Source organism: Vulpes vulpes, chromosome 13, assembly GCF_048418805.1.
Source record: "Vulpes vulpes isolate BD-2025 chromosome 13, VulVul3, whole genome shotgun sequence".
In the NCBI taxonomy this organism is placed as follows: domain Eukaryota; kingdom Metazoa; phylum Chordata; class Mammalia; order Carnivora; family Canidae; genus Vulpes; species Vulpes vulpes.
The window spans coordinates 40456797-40476512 of record NC_132792.1 but is presented as its reverse complement, the minus strand read 5'-3'; the positions used below and the strand labels follow the sequence as shown (position 1 = coordinate 40476512).

The window sequence follows — 19716 nt, the reverse complement described above, 5'->3', positions numbered from 1 at the left end:
CCCTGTTCAGCAGAAAGTCTGTTTCTCCCTCTCCCTCTGCTCCTCCCCTCTGCTCGTGCTCTCTCTCTCTATCTCTCTCTCTCTCTCAAATAAATAAAATCTTTTAAAAATCTTAAAAAAAGAACCACACAAGTAAAATATCTATAGAAGATACTGAAAAAGACTATGCTTTGGGTTTAGGTATAATTTGTGAAATAAATTTGCTTTTGGTGCTCTTGGATTTTGTTTTATTTTGTCTTTTAATGTACAGTGAGACAGGGAGAACCTTACCCATTATGAGACTCTCAATGAGCCTCATGTAAAAAAATAGGAAAAAGAGTCTGAAGCACAAGATATTAGACAAGAAAGCAATACTGAGGTCTTAGAGTTTGTACATTTTCTTTTGTTTTACTTTTTTGCCTGTAAAAAACATAATGGAAGTCCACAAAAAGGATTATTTATGAAAAACAGAATACCGAAAAAAAGAAAAACAGAATACGATGGCCTGCTTCAGCTGCCATGGTAAGAGTACCATGGCACTCAGATACAAGTTCTTTTCTATAAAATTCTTGAAAATTCTGGGAAGTTTTGTGATGCCAAATGTTTTTAAAGCCCAAAGCATGAGCCAGACAATAGCTCCAGATTTAAAAATGCTTCCAAATGTCTAAGGTTCTCTTATTTAAAATATCTGTCTTGAGCCCAACCCATGGTCCTGAAAGCAGTGAATTTTTATTTCATTGCAAACTCCTCCTTACAGACCAGTTCTACATGGGATGTAATTCTGACCAATGGTAAGTAACTATTGTTACCCATATCTTTGGTCAACAAATGCAAAGAACCAGGAAGCAGAGTCGAAGAGCCCAAGAAACCTTAAACCACAGGCAACACTTATTCTTGATTTTTGTCACTACTTCTTTCATGCATTATTTTCTTTCACTGTTAAATATACAGTAAGTGAAATAAGTCAATCGGAGAAAGACAATGGTCATATAGTTTTACTCATATGTGGAACATAATAGTACAGAGGACCATAAGGGAAGGGAGGGAAAACTGAATGGGAAGAAATCAGAGCGGGAGACAAACCATGAGAGACTCTTAACTCTGGGAGACAAAATGAAGGTTTGCTGAGGGGGAGGTAGGTGGGGGGGGGGTAATTGAGTGATGGACATTAAGGAGGGCACTGGGGTGATGAGCACTGGGTAGTATTAGCAACTGATGAATTATTGAACACTACATCTGAAACTGATGATATGTTGGCTAGTTGAATTTAAATTAAAAAAATACACATAAGGAAAACATGTGCAGAACATACTCATGGTAGGTAGAACCTGCTCAGTGGGTGGTTTCTGCACCAAGATTGATGAAAGTGGGCCTGTGTGGCCTGCAGTAGGCTTGTGCCATTCCCAAGTGGAAGACTCTCAAATGAAGAGCAATATGAGCCACCATGAGCTGAAGAAGGCTAATAGCACAAAAGAGTTTCTGTTCACACTAAGGGACAGGCTTCTATTGTATTTTTTTCCTGAGACTTCATTGTGTTCTTTTCTCCAACACATGTTTTAAAATTAGTGCAATACCAAATGAGACATGAGGAAGGAGACACAGGATGGAATCAGAGTTATTATAAATGGCATCCAGGAAGCTCTGTGGTAGATGACTGATATATCTTGATAAGGAGAAAATGAACAGAATATTTCATAAGCCCATCTTTCCCTAGAGGGAAAAAACACACACATTTTTTGTTTTGGATAAATAGCTAAAGCTTTTGCAGAGGGGAAAGAGTCATGGGAAAACGAAAATGTCTCATGTCTATAACACACAAAATATCAAAGTAATAAAATATTAAAGGGCAAGAGGGTATATCTGTAAAAAATCATGGTACATGTTGGATAAAAAAGTAAAATTATGGGATTAAATGGTTGCGTTACTGAAATAGCACTTGGTACATAAACTCAAGCATTCCTTTTCAAATTCAGTTTCTCAGAGGCTGGGCTTCACATGCCTGAGCAATTTCGACATTATCTTTGCCTTCATTCTTCTTTATTCGGATAAACACAACTGCTAAAATTATACCTAAAAGAGAAAACTCAGGGTCAGGGAGATGGAATCTTATAATGTATTATCACATTCGTTTATAAAGCAGTATTCTGGTAGGAAAAAATGACTCATGTGACTTCATTTCTTTTTGTGGTTCAACAAAGTTTTGTTGTCCTGGTGAATAAGGGATTCTAGGCATTGGCTTTCTTGGATTCGTAAGCTTATCATTTATCTTGTTGTTGGTAAGTGTGTGTCAAGTCCCAAACCATATCTAAGCTGGTGGCTGGGTCTTTACCAAGGAATATAGGACATAATGCATGCTGAAGACTAAGTGTGTAAGCATCTGATAGAGTTCCTGACATTTGGACGTATTCAATAAATGTCTATTCCAGTCCTTCCTCTTCTCTAGAGGAAATAGCCCGATCAGAACAACTAGAAAGCTGTCCTCTGACCCGTTCACCTACCTAAAGTTTAGATGTGTCCACACCAGATACCACATTTCCTTTGGTGCCTTCCTCATGGCTCCAGCTCTAGTAGACTCCCTAACCTTCCTGGTTTCTCTTATCTCTGAACTCCTGCAAAATTACCTTGTGCGTTTTAGCTCTAATTGTGTACTATAAACCAAAGACCGATGTGGAAAAAGGGAGTTGTTTTAAGGAAATCAATCTGGCTGTAAATTTATGGGAGGACTCGTGGCAAAAAAGATCGGATGCTCAAAGACTGATTAAGCAGCCCGGGTGGCCCAGCGGTTTAGCGCCGCCTTCAGCCCAGGGCGTCATCCTGGAGACCCACATCGGGAATCGAGTCCCACATAGGGCTCCTGGCATGGAGCCTGCTTCTCCCTGCCTGTGTCTCTGCCTCTCTCTCTCTCTCTCTCTCTCTCTCATGAATAAATAAAAATCTTAAAAAAAAGAAAAAGAATCTTGCCCCAATGGGTGCCTGGATGGCTCAAATGGTTAAGCATCTGTTTTTGGCTCAGGTCATAACCTCCAGGTCCTGGGATCGAGTCCAACATCAAGCTACACATTGAGTTCCACATCAGGCTCCTGGCTCAGCAAGGAGTCTGCTTCTTCCTCTTTGTCTGCCCCTCCCCCCGATCTTGCTCTTTCTCTGTCTCTCTCTCTTTCTCTCTCTCAAATGAATAAATAAAATCTTTTTTTAAAAAAAAAATATATATATAAAGAATCTTGCATGAATCTCAACCCTATTTTGAAAAAAGTAAGGGTATAAAACTATAAGATTCTGTTACTTCTATCTAGATATCCCCAAATTTTCCCAATTTTTATCATGTGGCAAAATTGTGGGATTAAATGGCCATGGAAGAAAACTGCTATTTGGTGCATAAACTCAAAAATCCTTTCAAGATGGGAGGGCGAATAGAGTTAGAAAAGGCAAAGAGGCAGAAGGGAGGTTGGTAAGTGAGTGAAAACTCAAAAGCCCAGCTCAATTAGTATAAAAGGTGTGTACCAGCAAGTGGTCAGGGAGAAAAGAGATCTCTGTGCACATGTGAAGATGGGTAATGGCTATGTGACAAACGTCCTTTTCTGTTGTGATAATGAGGAATTTGGAAGGAGTGGTATAAGGAAATGAGATCCCTTTTAGACCTGTGAATCAGAGTCCAGTGTGACAGATTGAGTCATGGCCGAAAAGACCAAATGCCAAGAGAACAATTAAGAATTCTTAGAAGAATCCCAGCCCTCCTTGTCAAAGAGAAAGGACGTGAGGTGGTGTAAACCCCTTTAGTCAGGTGGATCTGACTTTATGAAGGATCTATCTCTAATATTTAACTTATGGTGAGGACAGCAGTTGAAAGAAGACAATTACCACAGCAAGCACTGAGCTTTCCACAAAAAAGAAGATGGCTACACGTGGGGACTCTGCTGCGTAGCCTGGTCAGGGGAGAAGGCACTATAAGGCCTGTGATAAGATCAAATTGTTCTGGGGTAATAAAGAATCAGAGTCTAGAGTCATGAAAATATGCAAAGGAAAGTTCAGCAACGTTCCAGGTGTATGAGCATCTCCACTGGAAGACTGATTGTCCCTGTTCCAACGATGGCAGACTACCCTGTAAGCTCCGTGAGTGCGGGATCTGTGTGTCTTGCCCATCACTGTGTCCCCATATCGAGCATAGTGCCCGGCACGTAGCAGGGCACAGCTACTGCACTTCTTTCTCCTTCATCACAAAACCTTGGTAACTAGGCCCAACATATAACAATGTATGTTTTAAAGCCTCTTGTGTTATATTTCCCAACTAACCAACAAGGCAACGATAAGTAAAGGCTGGTACGAAGGCAGCAGTTCTCAACTAGGAGAGATGGTTTGCTAGTGATCTATCTTCCTGGCTATTGCGGAGATTGCCCGCGAGCAGCCACCAGCCCAGCCCTGAAGAGAGATCCTGAGGTAAGGGTTTCAAAGGTCCAGAGCGGGAACCCTCGAATCTGAGAAATTATACTCACCAATAACCAAAAAGGTGGTCAAAAGTATACCAACTGCCATGCCCACAGTGGGCATCCCAGACTGGTGACCGGCTGGCCGGAAACAACTTCCTTCCACACACTTGCAGAAAGTAACTGAAAAGCAGAACCGTATTTGGTAAAATGCATTTTCAAGAAAACCGTTGCAGAATTCCTTATCAAAGACAAGAATTTTCTCAAACTACCTATGGTGACAGACATTATTCCAAGTTGCCTGTGGGAAAATACCTACCTGGTAACGAGACTGTTCCCTTCAATTCTGGTTCACCGCCATCACTGATGTGGATTGGGACGCTGTAAACTCTCTCCTCAAAGTTCGTGTGCTTGGTGGAGAGTTTGGCATGAGATCCTGTCAGGATAGGGAAAAGAAATGAATGACATGAAAACACAACCTCAGAACCATATATCAGTAAGAATAAGGCTCGTCTTAGTATATACTAAGGTTGACCAAGAAATGATTATGAGTTAAACTTTCCAAAGCATCACCACTCTTCGTGTACCTTCCATAGTGTCAAAGAGGATGCCAAAGCATCCTGAGATTTCCCGATGGTGATTTCTCTGTAGAATGAACACTACTGAATATAGCTGGTAATCATTATTCCCTATAGCTATGTCCTATAAAGTTAAACTGAATTAATACCGAATCAGAAAGAGAAAAACTATTTGAAGAAATAATTGCTAATTGTTTTTCCAAATTTGATGAAAACTCTAAATCCTCAGATCCCAGAAGATTAGTAAAGCCCAGGAAAAAGAAAAGCAAACAAAACTACATTAAGGCACATAATAATCAAAATGCTTAAAACTATTGGAAAAAAATATCTTAAAAGCATCCAAAAGGGGAAAAATATGTTACATTTAAGGGAACAAAGAACAACACAATCCGGAACACAGTAGAAAAAATATCTTTAAAGTACTGAGAGACCAAAGTCCCCACAAATTTAAAAGTATTCCAGTCAAATGCTCTCTGGTCACTATGAAATTAAGTTAGAAATCAATAATCAGAAAGCGGTGGGAAATCCCCATATACTTGGGCACTATATAATACACTTCTAAATAACCCATGGGTCACAGGAGAAATGTAAAGGGAAATTAGAACGTATTTGGAACTGAATGAAAATGAAAACATACATCAAACCAACATGACACCGAGAGAGAAATTTATTGCACCAAATGTCTGTGTTAACAAACCAAAAATTTCCAAATTAATTGCCTCAACTTCCACCTTAATAAAAATGGAACAAGAAGAACAAATTAAATACAACATAAGAAGAATGAAGGAAATAATAAAGATCTGAGCTTTGAAATACAAAACCAAAAAATAGAGAAAAGTCTATGAAATAAAAGCTGGTTCTTTGAGAATATCAAAATTAATAACCTCTAGCCAGGCTGATCAGGGAAGAAAGAGATAATTTTTTAATAACAGAATGAGGTGATGATATCACTACATATTCTGTAAGTATTAAGAGAATAATAAAATAATAAGGTACATAACTTTGTGCCAATAAATTAGACAAATCAAATGAAATAGACAAATTATTTAAAAGATACAAACTAACAAGTTCAATCAACAAGAAATCTATAACTTAAATAGCCCTGTATCTACTAAAGAAATTAAATTTTTAATTAAAACTTCCTATAAAGACAGCTCTGGGTCCAGACAGCTTCACTGGTGAATTCTACCAAACTTTAAGAGAGAAATAAAAAACAATTTTACACAAAGCTTTTCAGATAATTGAAGAAATAGAATACTTCCTAACTCAGATTATGAGGCCAGCATTACTCTGATACCAAAACCAGACAAAGGCATTAAAAGGAAAAGAAAAATATAAACAAATAGGCTCAAGAATATAGATGGAGAAACCTTAAAATTTTAGCAAAGCAAATTCAACAATATATAAGAATATTAATATTTCACCACCAACTAGGCATTATACCAGGAAGGGGGTGGTTTAAGATCCAAAAGTTGATTTGATAGAATTTATCAGTCAACAGACTAGGAAAAAAAATCAACCATACAATCATCTCAACAGATGCAAAAAAGGCATGTGAGAATTTTAGTATCCATCCCTAGTTAGCAAAAAGAAACAAACACCTCTCTGCGAGTTAGCAATAGAAGATAAATTCCTCGATCTGATAAAGGACATGTACAAAAACCTAGAGCAAACTTCATACTTAATGGTCGAAGACTGAATGCTTTCTCCCCATATTAGGGACACTACTTTCATTCAACACTCCACTGATAGTTTCAGCCAGTAATAAAACAAGATAAAGAAATAAAAGGCATCCAGTTTGGAAAAGATATTAAAGTGATACTATTCACAGACAACAGGATTGCCCATGGAGAAAATCTATGGAGTCATTAAAAAAGGAAGAGAGAACACAGCAAAGTGAGGTCAGCAGTGTCATAGGATATAAGATCAATACACAAAAACCATCAATTAGGGGATCCCTGGGTGGCGTAGCAGTTTGGTGCCTGCCTTTGGCCCAGGGTATGATCCTGGAGACCCGGGATCGAGTCCCACGTCGGGCTCCCAGTGCATGGAGCCTGCTTCTCCCGCTGCCTGTGTCTCTGCCTCTCTCTCTCTCTCTCTGTGTGACTATCATAAATAAATAAAAATTAAAAAAAAAACAAAAACAAAAACCATCAATTATATTCCCTTATCCTGGAATTACTTAAAGATTAAATTTTTAAATACCACTTAAAATAGCATCAAATATATGAGATGCTTAGAGGAAAATCCACAAGAACTACACCCTGAAAATTAAAACACTTTGCTCAGAGAAATTAAGGAAAACCTAAATAAATGGATATATATCATCTTCATGGTTTACAAGATTCCATTTTTTGGTTAAGACGTCAATTCTTTCCCAAATGCAGGTAGAGATTCATATGATCCCAAATCACAATCCCCATAGACTTTTTTGGTACAAAAGGATAAGCTACAGTCTAAAATTTAGATGGAATGCAAAAGACCTAGAATAGATGAAAAAAAATATTGAAAAAGAACACAGTTGGGAAAATTACTTTACCTGATTTTAAGTTTTATTCTAGTCATCAGTCATCAAAACAGTGTAATAGTCTAAAAGGTAGGCAAACAGATGAATGAAACGGAAAGGTCAAGAATTGGATCCATATACATGTGGTCACTTGATCTTTGACAAAGCTGCCAAGACAATTCAATGTGAAAAGGATATTTCCACTGTATAGTGTCAGAACAATTAAATGGTCTTATTAAATATGATGAAACTTGACCTTAACCACATACTACATGCAAAACTTAACTTGAGGGGCACATGGGTGGCTCAGTCGGTTAAGCATCAGCTCTTGATTTCCATTCAAGTCACCATCTCAGGGTCATGAGATCCAACCCCACAGCAGGCTCCACACTCAGAGGGGAGTCTGCTTGAGATTCCCTCTCTCCCTCTCTCTCTGCCCCTCCCACTGCATGCTCTCTCTCTCTCTCTTTCTAAAAACAATAAATAAGTAAACTTTTTTTTAAAAAAAAATTAACTTGAGAATGGATCATGGAGCTAAATGTAAAAGCTAAAACCATAAAACCTTTGTGTGGGGGGGAATTAGAAAATTTTAGCAACCTTGGGTTTGGCAAAAATTTCTTAAATATCACAACAAAAAAAAGTCACAAATTACAAAAATTCTAAAAATTGATAAACCAGATGCCATCAAAAACCTTTCAATTTGTTCTTCAAAACACAATGTTATAAAATGAAAATAGAAGCCATGGTCTATGACAAAATTTCTGTAAACATACCTGACAAAGAATTTGTACCCAGACTATAGAAAGAATGCTAGGAGTCAACAGTGAAAGCCAGTAGCCAGATTTTTCAGATGGGCACAGAAGTTTATCAGACACTTCACCATTGAAGATACACGGATGGCAAATAAGCACATGGAAAGATGCTCGACACCGGTAGTCTTTAGGGAAACATAAATCAAAACCATAATGAAATGCCACTGCACTCCCACTAGAATGGCTAAAATAAAAAAAAAAAAGACTAAGTGTAACAAGAGATGGGGAGCATGTTGAGCAACTAGTCCTCTCATGCGCCAGTGGGAATGTAAAATGTCACGACCTGGAAGACAGTTTGCCGTTTTCTTAAAAAGTTAACCATGTGGCTACCATTGGATCCAGCCATTCCACTGCTAGGTATTCAACCAAGAAAAATGAAAGCAAAAGTCTTGCTCACAAATGCTCATAGCAGCCTTACTTGTAAGAGCAAAAACTGGAAGCGACCTACACGACAATCAGTATGTGAAAAGCTAACAGATCGTCAGAGCGGCTGATCACGGAATACTCCTCGGTAATAACCAGGAATGAGGTATTGAGACGCACAATAACGTGGATAAACCCCAAAATAAATATGCTAGGTGAAAGTAGCCAGACAAAGAAGGGTACACACTGTATTACTGTATTTAGATAGGACTCTTGAAAATGCAAACTGATATATAGGGACAGGAGGCAGATTGGTGGTTACCTGGGGATGGGGGACGGAGGATGGGCAGGGTGGGGTGGCAAACGGGATTTGCAACTGGAGTGTGAGAAATCTTGGAGGCCACTGAAACTGTTCTTGTCCCTCTCGTGCTGATGGCTTCAATGATGCCTACATTTATCAATCTTTATAAAATTGTACACTTTAAATATCTGCTGTCTATTGTATGACAGTTGTATTTCAATGGGGCTGTTTTTTCAAAAAAAAAAAAACATTATGAAATCCATTTCTCAGCTACCATTGGAAATTTTGCAAATGCTGTCTACATTGTTCGATTATCCAATCGTCCGACATGTACTAAGGGGGATGCCGTGTGGTCATCTTTCCTCCCTCCAAAGCCCGGAGCTTTCTCCCCTCTAAAGAGCTCTTCTCTACAAGTTTTCAAAGCACGAACTTCCTGCCTGCAGCCCGGGAGCCCTGCGTTGATGCTGCGAGCACACCACGGGCCATAAAATCTCACTGTAACCTCTCATCGGCCAGGGCTTGTTCTATGTCCTTGGACAACTCACCGTTTTTTGTTTTTGTTTTTGTTTTTGTTTCTGTTTCTGTTTTTGTTTTTTGACAACTCACCGTTGATTCGCTTAACTTCCCAGTCGTTTTCTAAGACTTTGCTGCCAAGAGAAAATGTAAACCGTGGACCCCGAAAAGACTGCTGATCGTCATCAGTGGCCTCGAAAATGACACTTCCAGGTGCTTGGAGGGGGTGGCACAGAAACAAGTGTGGGTGGTCCGTGGCTAGCCGAGGGGGGTTATCGTTCACATCGGACAGGGCCAGGTGGAAAGTGGCTACGGAGCTCAGGGAGGAGCCACCTAAGGAAGTGAGGGATTGAAACATGGTATCAGTGTTCTCGTTTTCCTCTTAACGTGAAATAGATACTTCCTTGTCTTTAAAAAAAAAAAAAAAAATATATATATATATATATATATACACAAACACACACAAAATAAATATTTATATATATACACAGACACACATACTTCAAGCAGTTGGGTATGCTGAGGTAGTAGAAAGATAATAAGCTTTTAGAATCAGACTCGTTTTCTCTTCCTGGTTAAAAAGTCTTAGTGATAACAATAATAATTAAGATTACACACTAGTTTTTTTAACTTTAAATTCAAGTTAGTTAACATATGGTGTAGTATTGGTTTCAGGAGTAGAATCTAGTGATCTATCACTTACGTCTAACACCCAGTGCTCATCCCAACAAGGGCCCTTCTTCATACCCATCACCCATCTAGCCCATCCCCACCACGTCTCCTCCAGCAACCCTCAGTTTGCTTCCTATAGTTAAGAGTCTCTGATGGTTTACCTCCCTCTCTGTTTTTATCTTATTCTGTTTTTCCCTCCCTTCCTCTATGTTCACGTGTTTTGCTTCTAAAATTCCACATATGAGTGAAGTCTCATGTGTCTGTGATTGACTTATTTCATTTAGCATAATACTCTCTAGTTCCATCCACCTTGTTGCAAATGGCAAGATTTCGCTCCTTCTGATGGCTGAGGAATATTCCATTGTATATATATGTACACACCTCATCTTCTTTATTCATTCCTCTGTGGTGGACATCCGGGCCCTTTCCATAATTTGGCTACTGTTGATAGCGCTGCTATAAACATCAGGGTGCATGTGTCCCTCTGAATCAGCATTTTCATGTCCTTTTGGTAAAGACCCAGTAGTACAATTGCTGGGTTGTAGAAAAGTTCTATTCTTAACTTTTTGAGGACCTTCCATACTGTTTTCCAGAGTGGCTGCACCAGTTTGCAACCCCACCGACCCTGCAGAAAGATTCCCCTTTCTCAGCATCTTTGCCAACACCTGTCTCCTGTGTTGTTAAGTGTAGCCATTCTGACAGGTGTGAGGTGATATCTCATTGTGGTTTTGAGCTGTATTTCCCTGATGATGAGTGACGTGGAGCATCTTCTCATGTGTCTGTTGGTCAGTGTATGTCTTCTTTGGAAGAATGTCTGTTCATGTTTTCTGCCCATTTCTTAATTGGGTTATTTATTTTTTGGGTGCATGGGTTCCTTTGAATCAGCGCTTGTGTATCCTTTGGATAAACACCTAGTAGGGCGGGGATCCCTGGGTGGCTCAGCGGTTTAGCACCTGCCTGCTGCTCAGGGTGTGATCCTGGAGTCCTGGGATTGAGTCCCACATCGGGCTCCCTGCATGGAGCCTGCTTCTCCCTCTCTCTCTCTCTCTGTGTGTGTGTGTGTGTGTGTGTGTCTCTCTCATGAATAAATAAATAAAATCTTAAAAAAAAATACCTAGTAGGGCAATTGCAATTGATTTTGATGAGTTCCTCAAAGATTCTGGATCCTAGCCCTTTATCTGATATGTCATTTGCAACTATCTTCTCCCTTTCCGTACATTGCCTTTCAGTTTTGTTTATTGTTTCCTTTGCTGTGCCGAAGCTTTTATCTTGATGAAGTCCCACGAGTTCATTTTTGCTTTTGTTTTCCTCGCCTCCAATGATGTGTCTGGTAAGAATTGCTGGTGAGAAGATTCATTCTTCTGCACGTGGCTGTCCAATTTTCCCAACACTATTTATTAAAGAGACTGTGTTTTTTCCAGTGGATAGTCTTTCCTGCTTTGTCGAAGATGAGTTGATCATAGAGTTGAGGTCCCATTTCTGGGTTCTCTGTTCTGTTGCATTCACCTATATGTGTGTTTTTGTGCCAGGACCATACTGTCTGATCACAGCTTTATAATACAGCTTGAAATCTGGGATTGTGATGCCTGCAGGTTTGTTTTTCCTTCTCAACATTCCTTTGGCCATTTACAGTCTATTCTGGTTCCATATAGATTTTGGGATTGTTTGTTCCAGTTCTGTGAAAAATGCTGGTGTTATTTTGATCGGGATTGCACTGAATGTGCAAATTGCTTTGGGTGTCCATTACCTCAAAACAACTCTGATCTGTGTCTACTGGTGACAAGACTGATGTTCAGAGAAGCTGGGTGGCTTGTTCAAGGTCGCGCAGCAGTAGAGAGGCTTCCACCCCAGAAAGTCTGACTCTAGAACCCACAACTTCTCCTCAACACTGACCTAGGCATGTTGGTTAAGTGTCCTACACCTCATTTCTTCCACTGTGAAACACGTGACTCTGTGAGGCTCCCACATGTGGTGTTCATTGAAAATAGCAAAGGGCTTCACAAGCATCATTTACTCTGGTGGAGCAGTGAAAGATGTGGAGTCTGTACCCTTCATATTCGGAAGCCGTGTGATTCTGAGCAAGTTGCTTACCTTCTCAGTGCCTTGATTTCCTCGTCCCTAAAATATGGTCAATAAGAGCACCTACCCACAGTGTTGTATGAGTTATTACACTAGGTGCTAAAATCGGGGCTGCCAACGCAACGCAAACACTGACTCCTCTCACCCTCCCCGACATCAGGCACAGGTACCAGTTCCACAGTGTCCCATCCCATCTTGCTTCAATTCCAGTGAACCTGGTCTTCTCGCTTTGCTTTTCAACTGTCTGCTAGGGCCCTGACCCCACACAACCAGAGGAGGAACAGGCATGTGCTCTCAAAGTTGTTCCATCCATCTGCATCATTTCAGAGCTGACAAAGGGCACAGTACTTCGAATCCTGGTTTTGATTCATGGAACTTCATGGAACTTCAAAAACGTGAGAGGTCCCTGGGACACATCCCACGTGGCATGAAGGCTCAGCCAGGAACTGCCTACTGATTATCCTGAGCTTTTAAGTCAAGAGTTCAATGTATACAGAGTGATAGTGGAATGTGCTCCTCTGGAGACAAGCAAGGGAGACGAGGCGTATCCACTTGGGCACAACTGTTCCAAATTGGGGACACACCTCGGCATTTCTACCCTCATTGGCTTAACTCGACTGGGGCACTTTTGTTCTTAATCCTTTCACATGCAGGGACCATTTTGATGATTCCCATGCATTGGAATGGTCCCCAGTCCTCCCAATCTTGGGCCTCACATTTGGAAGTTCATTTTTTTGGTCGAGAACGTATTCATGTAGTCCTAATTTGTTCCATTCTCATTTTTTGGTAAACCAGGCAGATATATTTACTGTTTAATTAGAGGCTTCAACTGGCATAAGAGCAACAGAATTTCTACGCTAAGTTGGAAATTTTCATTTAAACGCAAAGAAACGTAATGTTGGAAACGCCAGCTTTATCACTGGTAAGCATACTATTCCTATCGGTGTACGTTTATTTTAATTTTTTAAGTTCCCTGGAACTCCACCTTCAAAGTCGGTGGGGGGATATATATCATCACAACCAGATTAAATGGGATGCAAAGATTATACAGGATGATTCAAACATCTTGGCTTGTCTATAAAAGAAATCTTTCCTTTCAAAAGCTCACCCAGTTTCAGCAAAACTGAGACACCCAGGCTGGGGGGGGGCGCACCCAAACCTAGTGAATCAGAATCTCCAGAGATGAACTCCTCGTATCTTACTGAACAAGCTCCCAAGTGATTCTGGCATAAGTTGAGAACATGGTATAAAATGTTTTCTGGATCAGACCCGAGCCATTGCAATTTAAGGCTGAAGGAGCAAGTAAGGGTCTGGGTCAGCAGGGTCGTGGTTTGGCCCTGCTCTCAGGAGAAACCCACATCCACTTTGGAGGAAGGGGAGGTAGTTCAGTGGGCACAAGGAACCTTCCCAGAAGCCGTAGCGCCTACGGGGAAACAAGAGTGAGCAGCAGCAGCACCCCCCAGCCCAGCCGGCCTGCAGGTGTGCCCCCACCTGAGAGGCGCCAGTGGGTCCCACCCTGCACAAAACCAAGGAGGTATGAGCACCTCCCTCCACTGTCATACTCTTATCATCCTCCTGCTATTAGGTATTCTGACAATTGGACCCCGTAAAGTTTCCCACCCACCTCACCTTCCCTCCCGTCTCCACCGATGCATCCCCTAATAATATGTTCCTTTTTTTTCCTCACCTACTTCAGTTGCCACCACTTGTACCCGATACACACTTTCGGCTTCCCTGTCCATTGGAGCCATAGTAAAGATCTCACCAGTGACGGGGTCAATTCTAAGCCAACCTCTCTTGTTGTTTTTCAGGGAATAACTTCAGAAAGTGAAAAGAGCAAAAGAAAACTCACATTACTCTGTGTGAAAGCGTGGAGACAGTTTAAGATCGTTGTACTGTTGGCATCAGCCTTATCCCTTGCGTATCGCTCGCCATATATTTAAGGGATCATTATTTAATATTAGTAATGCTTTATTTGCATACCATCTGTCTTCAAAAGGATTTGCTCACCCTTACAGAGTTGGAGTTAGATTCGTTTCATTAGGAAAGGTATAGTCGCAAACTCCAGAGGAAAAAGGTTAGACTTTTTGGAAATCAAAGGATTCCCATTAACACCACCTGGAAGCATCTTTTAAAACTGATAAGCGGACCACTCCCTCTAAGAAAACTTGAACCCCCAGGGGTGGGGATGTTAGGTGAGGGGGTGGATACTCCGACCCACTGGTGGCACCGTGAATTGCTCATTCTACAAATATCTATTGAGTGCTTAGCAAATATTAAGCAGTAGAACAAGAGAGGAGATTACAGGAAAGAAAAAAAAAAAGACGGGGCTCTCCGTGATGGAGATGGACACTGAAAGAGATCATGCCAATAAACTGTGGTAAATACCATGAGAGGGGCCCTGGGGTGTCCAAGAGAAGCCTTTGTGAAGCAGGAGATGTTAACTAAGGCAAGAAAAAGGATGCTTCAAGCAGAAGCAGTTGCATGAGCTGGTGCAGAAAGGCCCGGGAAGAGCCCGGGGGTGTGGGGCAGTCGGGCACGCCAGCCCTGTGGGATCAACGTGGGAAGCAGTGGATGGCAAAAGATGAAGCCAGGGAGGTGGAAAGAGTCAGAGCGCCGGAAGCAATGGGCAGCGGGACAATGCTGCTAAGCAGGAAGGTGATCCAGCCACATGTGTGTTTTCAACGGAACTCATTGCGAGGTGTGTGAGCAATGAATCTGAGATAAGCCTAGAACCACAACAGGTGCAGCTCTTTGGGAAGCAGCACAACGTGGCCATAAGGATGTCCACATCTTCAGACCAAAGAATACCACCTCTGGAAATCTTCCTCGGATAAAAACAATTAAATTGAAGTTAGAAAAGCATGACATTCATACATATATTCAAAGTATCTTATATAATAAAAAAATATATATACTGGAAACAACCTACATGTCTAGAAGCAAGAGAATGATTAAAACAGTCAGAATGTGTTCATCAAATTAAATTTTTTCATGATAGTAGTATGTTCTCATATGCCAAGCCCTGCTAGGCTGGCTGTACGGGTGATGAAGAAGAGATCCTGTCCTTGGGATCTCATTCTGAGTAAGATGGGAACTCTTTGGAGGGTTTTAAGAGGAGTCCCATGATCTGATCTACTTTTTTAAAAGACCACTGAGTGCCAACAGATTATGAGCTTGCAGAGCTGAAAGAAAAAGAATGAACTCAGACCAAAAACTTTCCATTCCTCCTTACTTCTTACCCGACATACTACTAGCACCAGAACTATTGATTTATTATTTCTTATTCTTGAAGCGCTCTTTTTACTTGTCTTCTTATAGGACGCTCTCCTTCTCTGTCTTCCTCCTCATCTCCCTGATTCCAATTTAGTAGTATTTACATTACACATTTTACTTGATCCATGGAGTTTTCTTTTTTTTTTCCCCATGGAGTTTTCTTACATGATTTTGTTTTCCCCACCCATAAACTCAAATTTTTATTCACTCACCTTTGACTGATGATCTTCATAGCATTCTCATGAAGAAGGCAGAAGCATTTGTTAAACAGCAAATGGTTGTAAATGATCAACATTCTGTGCCCTATTATAACTTGTGACTGATGTATACAGTAGCATCTATGCTCAACCACACAGGGTAGCCCCTGCTGTTCTTTCTCTGTTTGTCTTGCCCCTGTTTGTCTTTATGGGACACAGAGAGTGAAATCAGTAGGTGGCAACTTGACAAAGGAAAAGGTCCCAGAGGTGATTCCAAGCGCCTGAAGGATGGCTCACTGGGGCGCAAGTCTCCTTTCCAATGTTTGGAGAAATTGAAGGAATTGTCATACGAAACCACATGCAATGGTTTAAGCCATGCTGAAATATTTGCTATGCCTCAGACAACAGTGCTAATGTGATAAAAGCAAGAGATCCGGACTCAAGGCCCATCTATGTGTTTATGACTATACATAACCTTAAGGAGATTATAGATATTGATACAGATACGGCTATATACACATACTTACATATCTTGGGCAAATAATCATTGTGCATGTTTAAGGCAGACCTGTGTAGGTCTTACTGCACTGGGGAATAAAAGTGATTGAGAATTGCAAAGACGGAAAGATTTGCACATTTTGTTTAATTTCTTCAGCCTGAGCACCAGCCTCTCCACAGGTGGGCTCTAGAAGGAGTTTTGTCGCCCCAGACCTGCTGTCTGGAGAGCCAGGGAATGTAGGCACTCTACATTCAGAAGATTCCCTTAACCCTATCAGGTGGGTGAGCCTGTCCAGTTGGCCTTTCGCTTCATTCTCTCTGTCTGGAAAGAACTTCAGTCCACCTCCGGACCCCAACTCCTGAACTCACCGGCTCTCAGTTGGGACTGGTGGTGAGTGGGCTGGAATGGAAGCTTACCTGCTTCCCACTTAGCTGAGCCTGGATTCTCATTGATGTCCCCAGGGTACTGACAACAGTTGGAACCAAGGTCAAGTTCACCATGTACCCCGGATACAGCTTCAACCCTGGGCTGCTTTCTTAAGGGAGAGCCCTGGAGTCAGACCAGCTTCTTTATCCCTCCCAGCCACTCTCCCTCCCCACTGGCCATGGTCCCAGCACAGTGGGGCCTGCCCAGCACTGCTCTCCTTTACCTTATATCCAGATTTTCCGGATCCTTGGCAGTCACGTTGCCCACTTTAGTGCCTATAGCCACATCTTCTCGGACTTTTGCTTGGTATATGTTCTGGGTAAATTGGGGTGCTTCATTAACATTGGTCACAATAAGCTTGAATGTAGCAGAAGAGCTGCTGTTATAATTTACACCATGCACCAGAGGCTCAGGATTTTCCGCTTGGAACACAAGATTATGAACGGCTACTGTTTCGAAATCAAGAGGCTGTGTAGGGGTGGGGAAAAAGAGGAAAAATTAATTTGGGGAATGATTAGTTACCTCAAAAGATTCATTCCCAATAGTCTCTTTAAAACGTTCTTACAGGGGCACCTGGGTGGCTCAGTCAGTTAAGCGTTTGACTCTTGATTTCAGCCCAGATCATGATCTCAGGGTTGTGAGGTAGAGCCCCATGTTGGGTGTGGAGCCTGCCTAAGATTCTTTCTCTCCTTCTCCCTCTACCCCTTGCCTCTACTCTCTCTCCCTCTCTAGAAATAGATAAATAAATAAATACTTTCTTATAGAGGAGCAGTTCCCAATTTGGTGTCAGCAAAAATCTACTTCTCAGGGTAACGGAGCCAAAGTCTTTGCTGCAGGACTCAACAGAGCTTTTAATATGCTATATGCATTATATATCCTCTCCTAGAAGAGGAAATCAATGCAGCATCCCTTAAATTTATGTAACCCTGGGACACTTCATTCATTCAGTAGAAACTTACTGATTCTCTCAAGAAAATTCTCAGAAGACAGCTGGGGAAAGGATGGTAAAGAGATGTCCACACTGTATGGAGAATGATTTCCCAGGGACCTCAGGATCCAAATCCCAAAATAAAGGACTTACCCTCACAGAGAGGTTAGCAGAGAAAATTGAAAGATAGAGGAACTGCTCTTGTTCCAGACCATTCTAGACAGAGGCAGGAATCAAGAACCAAGAAACCGATTTGAGTGTAATATGAGGAAGAATCTAACAGGGTTCTCCAAGACAGAAGGGGTGGTTTCAAAAAAAAATAGTAAATTCCCAACTCTGGTAGCTTTCAAGAACAGGCTTAGCCAACATGTGACAGAAAGGACTTACACAGCATTTCAGCAACTGCTCTTACGTGACTTTTAAGCTCTCTCTCAAAGCACTGAGTCCATGATTCTACAAGGGGAGAGAAACTCTAATCCGAAAGGCCTGCTGAAGAAGACTAGCCCCTACAGTTGAGCTTCTCATCTGGGATTAAGAGGCTTCTGGGAATCTGTAAAGCCCTAGAAACCAAAATCTAAATATTTATATTATGTACACATGTGAGTTCTTTCCTAAGGAGAGCATACAGTCACAGTCCTGATGGTACCCAGGACTTCAAAAAGAGAGGAACCAAAGCAAAGCCCAAAACGTACACTATGGGTAATGGAAACTATCCTATTTGATTCACTCTCCCAGGCCTGGAAGACCCAGGACCTCGTGGGAAGCTATCAGTCTTTTAACTTTAGTTTATATCAGTTTCTCATCAGTTAAATAAAAATGGTAACATCCATTCACAGAGAGAAAAACTCATGGAGGGCTTGATACATGATTGCATTAGCTTCCCTGCCATCTCCTAACATCTGAAAAAGTTCTTCCCCTCAGTCAGGAGTGGGCTCAATGCTCTCCTCTCTACATCCAGTCCCTACCTTCTATCCCCAAATGGACAAGCTCGACGTCCTCTATAATCTCTCAGTATCTGACGCAGGATTCTCATTGTTTGGTTACCTATTTTATTTATTTTTTATTTTTTTAATAAATTTATTTTTTATTGGTGTTCAATTTGCCAATATATAGAATAACACCCAGCGCTCACCCATCAAGTGCCCCCCCCCCCGCCAGTGCCCATCACCCAGTCTGAGCATAAGCTCTCTGAGAGGAGAAATTATGTTGTACTCATCTTTGCTTCCCCTCTCTTCCTTGGTACACAGTATCGATTGTGGGTCAGTCAAGACATAGAAAGATGAGAAGGACTTGGTCCTTCCTGGGCCTGTGAAAGCCCCAGTACAAAAGAGTTTCTAGAGAAAATTCCCACTCTCCAGAAACCCCTCTCTTCCTTGCACACACAAACACACACAACATCACAACCCAATTTCTAGTTCAATAGAAAGTACGATAGAAAGGTTGTTCATATGAAAGAGAAAGAATTATGTATGAAGACTTAAGGTCATTCAAGATTGAAAATAAGAAGCAACAGGATATAATATAAAGGATAAAGAAAAATTTTAAGCCAGATGAGATGTAAAGAAGAGGTTGTTCACAGACATAAACACCCACTGTCTGCAGGCCATGGCCCCATGATGACATTTGATGACCACCAAGCAGTCTGATCGGTCTCCCTGCCTGGGGATGGGATGCAAGCTGGAACTTCTGACACTCAGAGACCCACTCCTAATCTCAGGGGGTGAAGGCAGGGACATCAAACTGAGAAAGCCTAGTGGTTGGAACAGAAAAGCAACAGCCCCCAGAGCAAGCCTGCAAAGTGGACCAAGGACGCACTCTTTGTTCCTTGCTGGTCCAGCCAAGCGCAGGTTCAGGCAGGCAGCACCTCTCTGTGTGCTCACCCATCCTCACACCAAAGAGGCCCTCAGTGGCCTCCCTGGCTTTCCCATCTCATCACTGCAGCCCCAGAGGTTGGGGCGGGTGGGTGGAGGTAAAGAAACAGGATACTATGTCTACAGATGGGAAGCAGCCGGTGTTATCAAGATAGAATGCACGAGGCTGAGAGTAGAGATAGATGACTGTGCATCCAGCTAAGGAGCTGGAACTTCATCCTTGAGGAGCAGAGGGAGGCATTAGGCACAAGACTGACAAGGGAAGATTTGAGTTTTAGGAAAATAACTCTGGGAG

The 19716-nt window shown here is 41.5% G+C and overlaps 1 protein-coding gene across 3 annotated transcripts in view; it reads right to left on the bottom strand.

The window, feature by feature from the left end:
* Positions 1–956: 956 nt before the first annotated feature.
* CDH17 (cadherin 17) overlaps positions 957–19716 on the bottom strand; it is a 61446-nt gene continuing 42686 nt past the window's right edge. For all 3 annotated transcript variants that reach the window (XM_026014941.2, XM_072734320.1, XM_072734321.1), the window contains 6 exons: positions 16846–17090; positions 13912–14042; positions 9567–9806; positions 4720–4836; positions 4470–4583; positions 957–2049 (listed from right to left, as the gene is read on the bottom strand). In XM_026014941.2, the coding sequence (XP_025870726.1) occupies positions 1949–2049; positions 4470–4583; positions 4720–4836; positions 9567–9806; positions 13912–14042; positions 16846–17090 (948 nt within the window). In that variant the 3' untranslated portion in view covers positions 957–1948. The remainder of the gene's footprint in view (positions 2050–4469; positions 4584–4719; positions 4837–9566; positions 9807–13911; positions 14043–16845; positions 17091–19716) is intronic.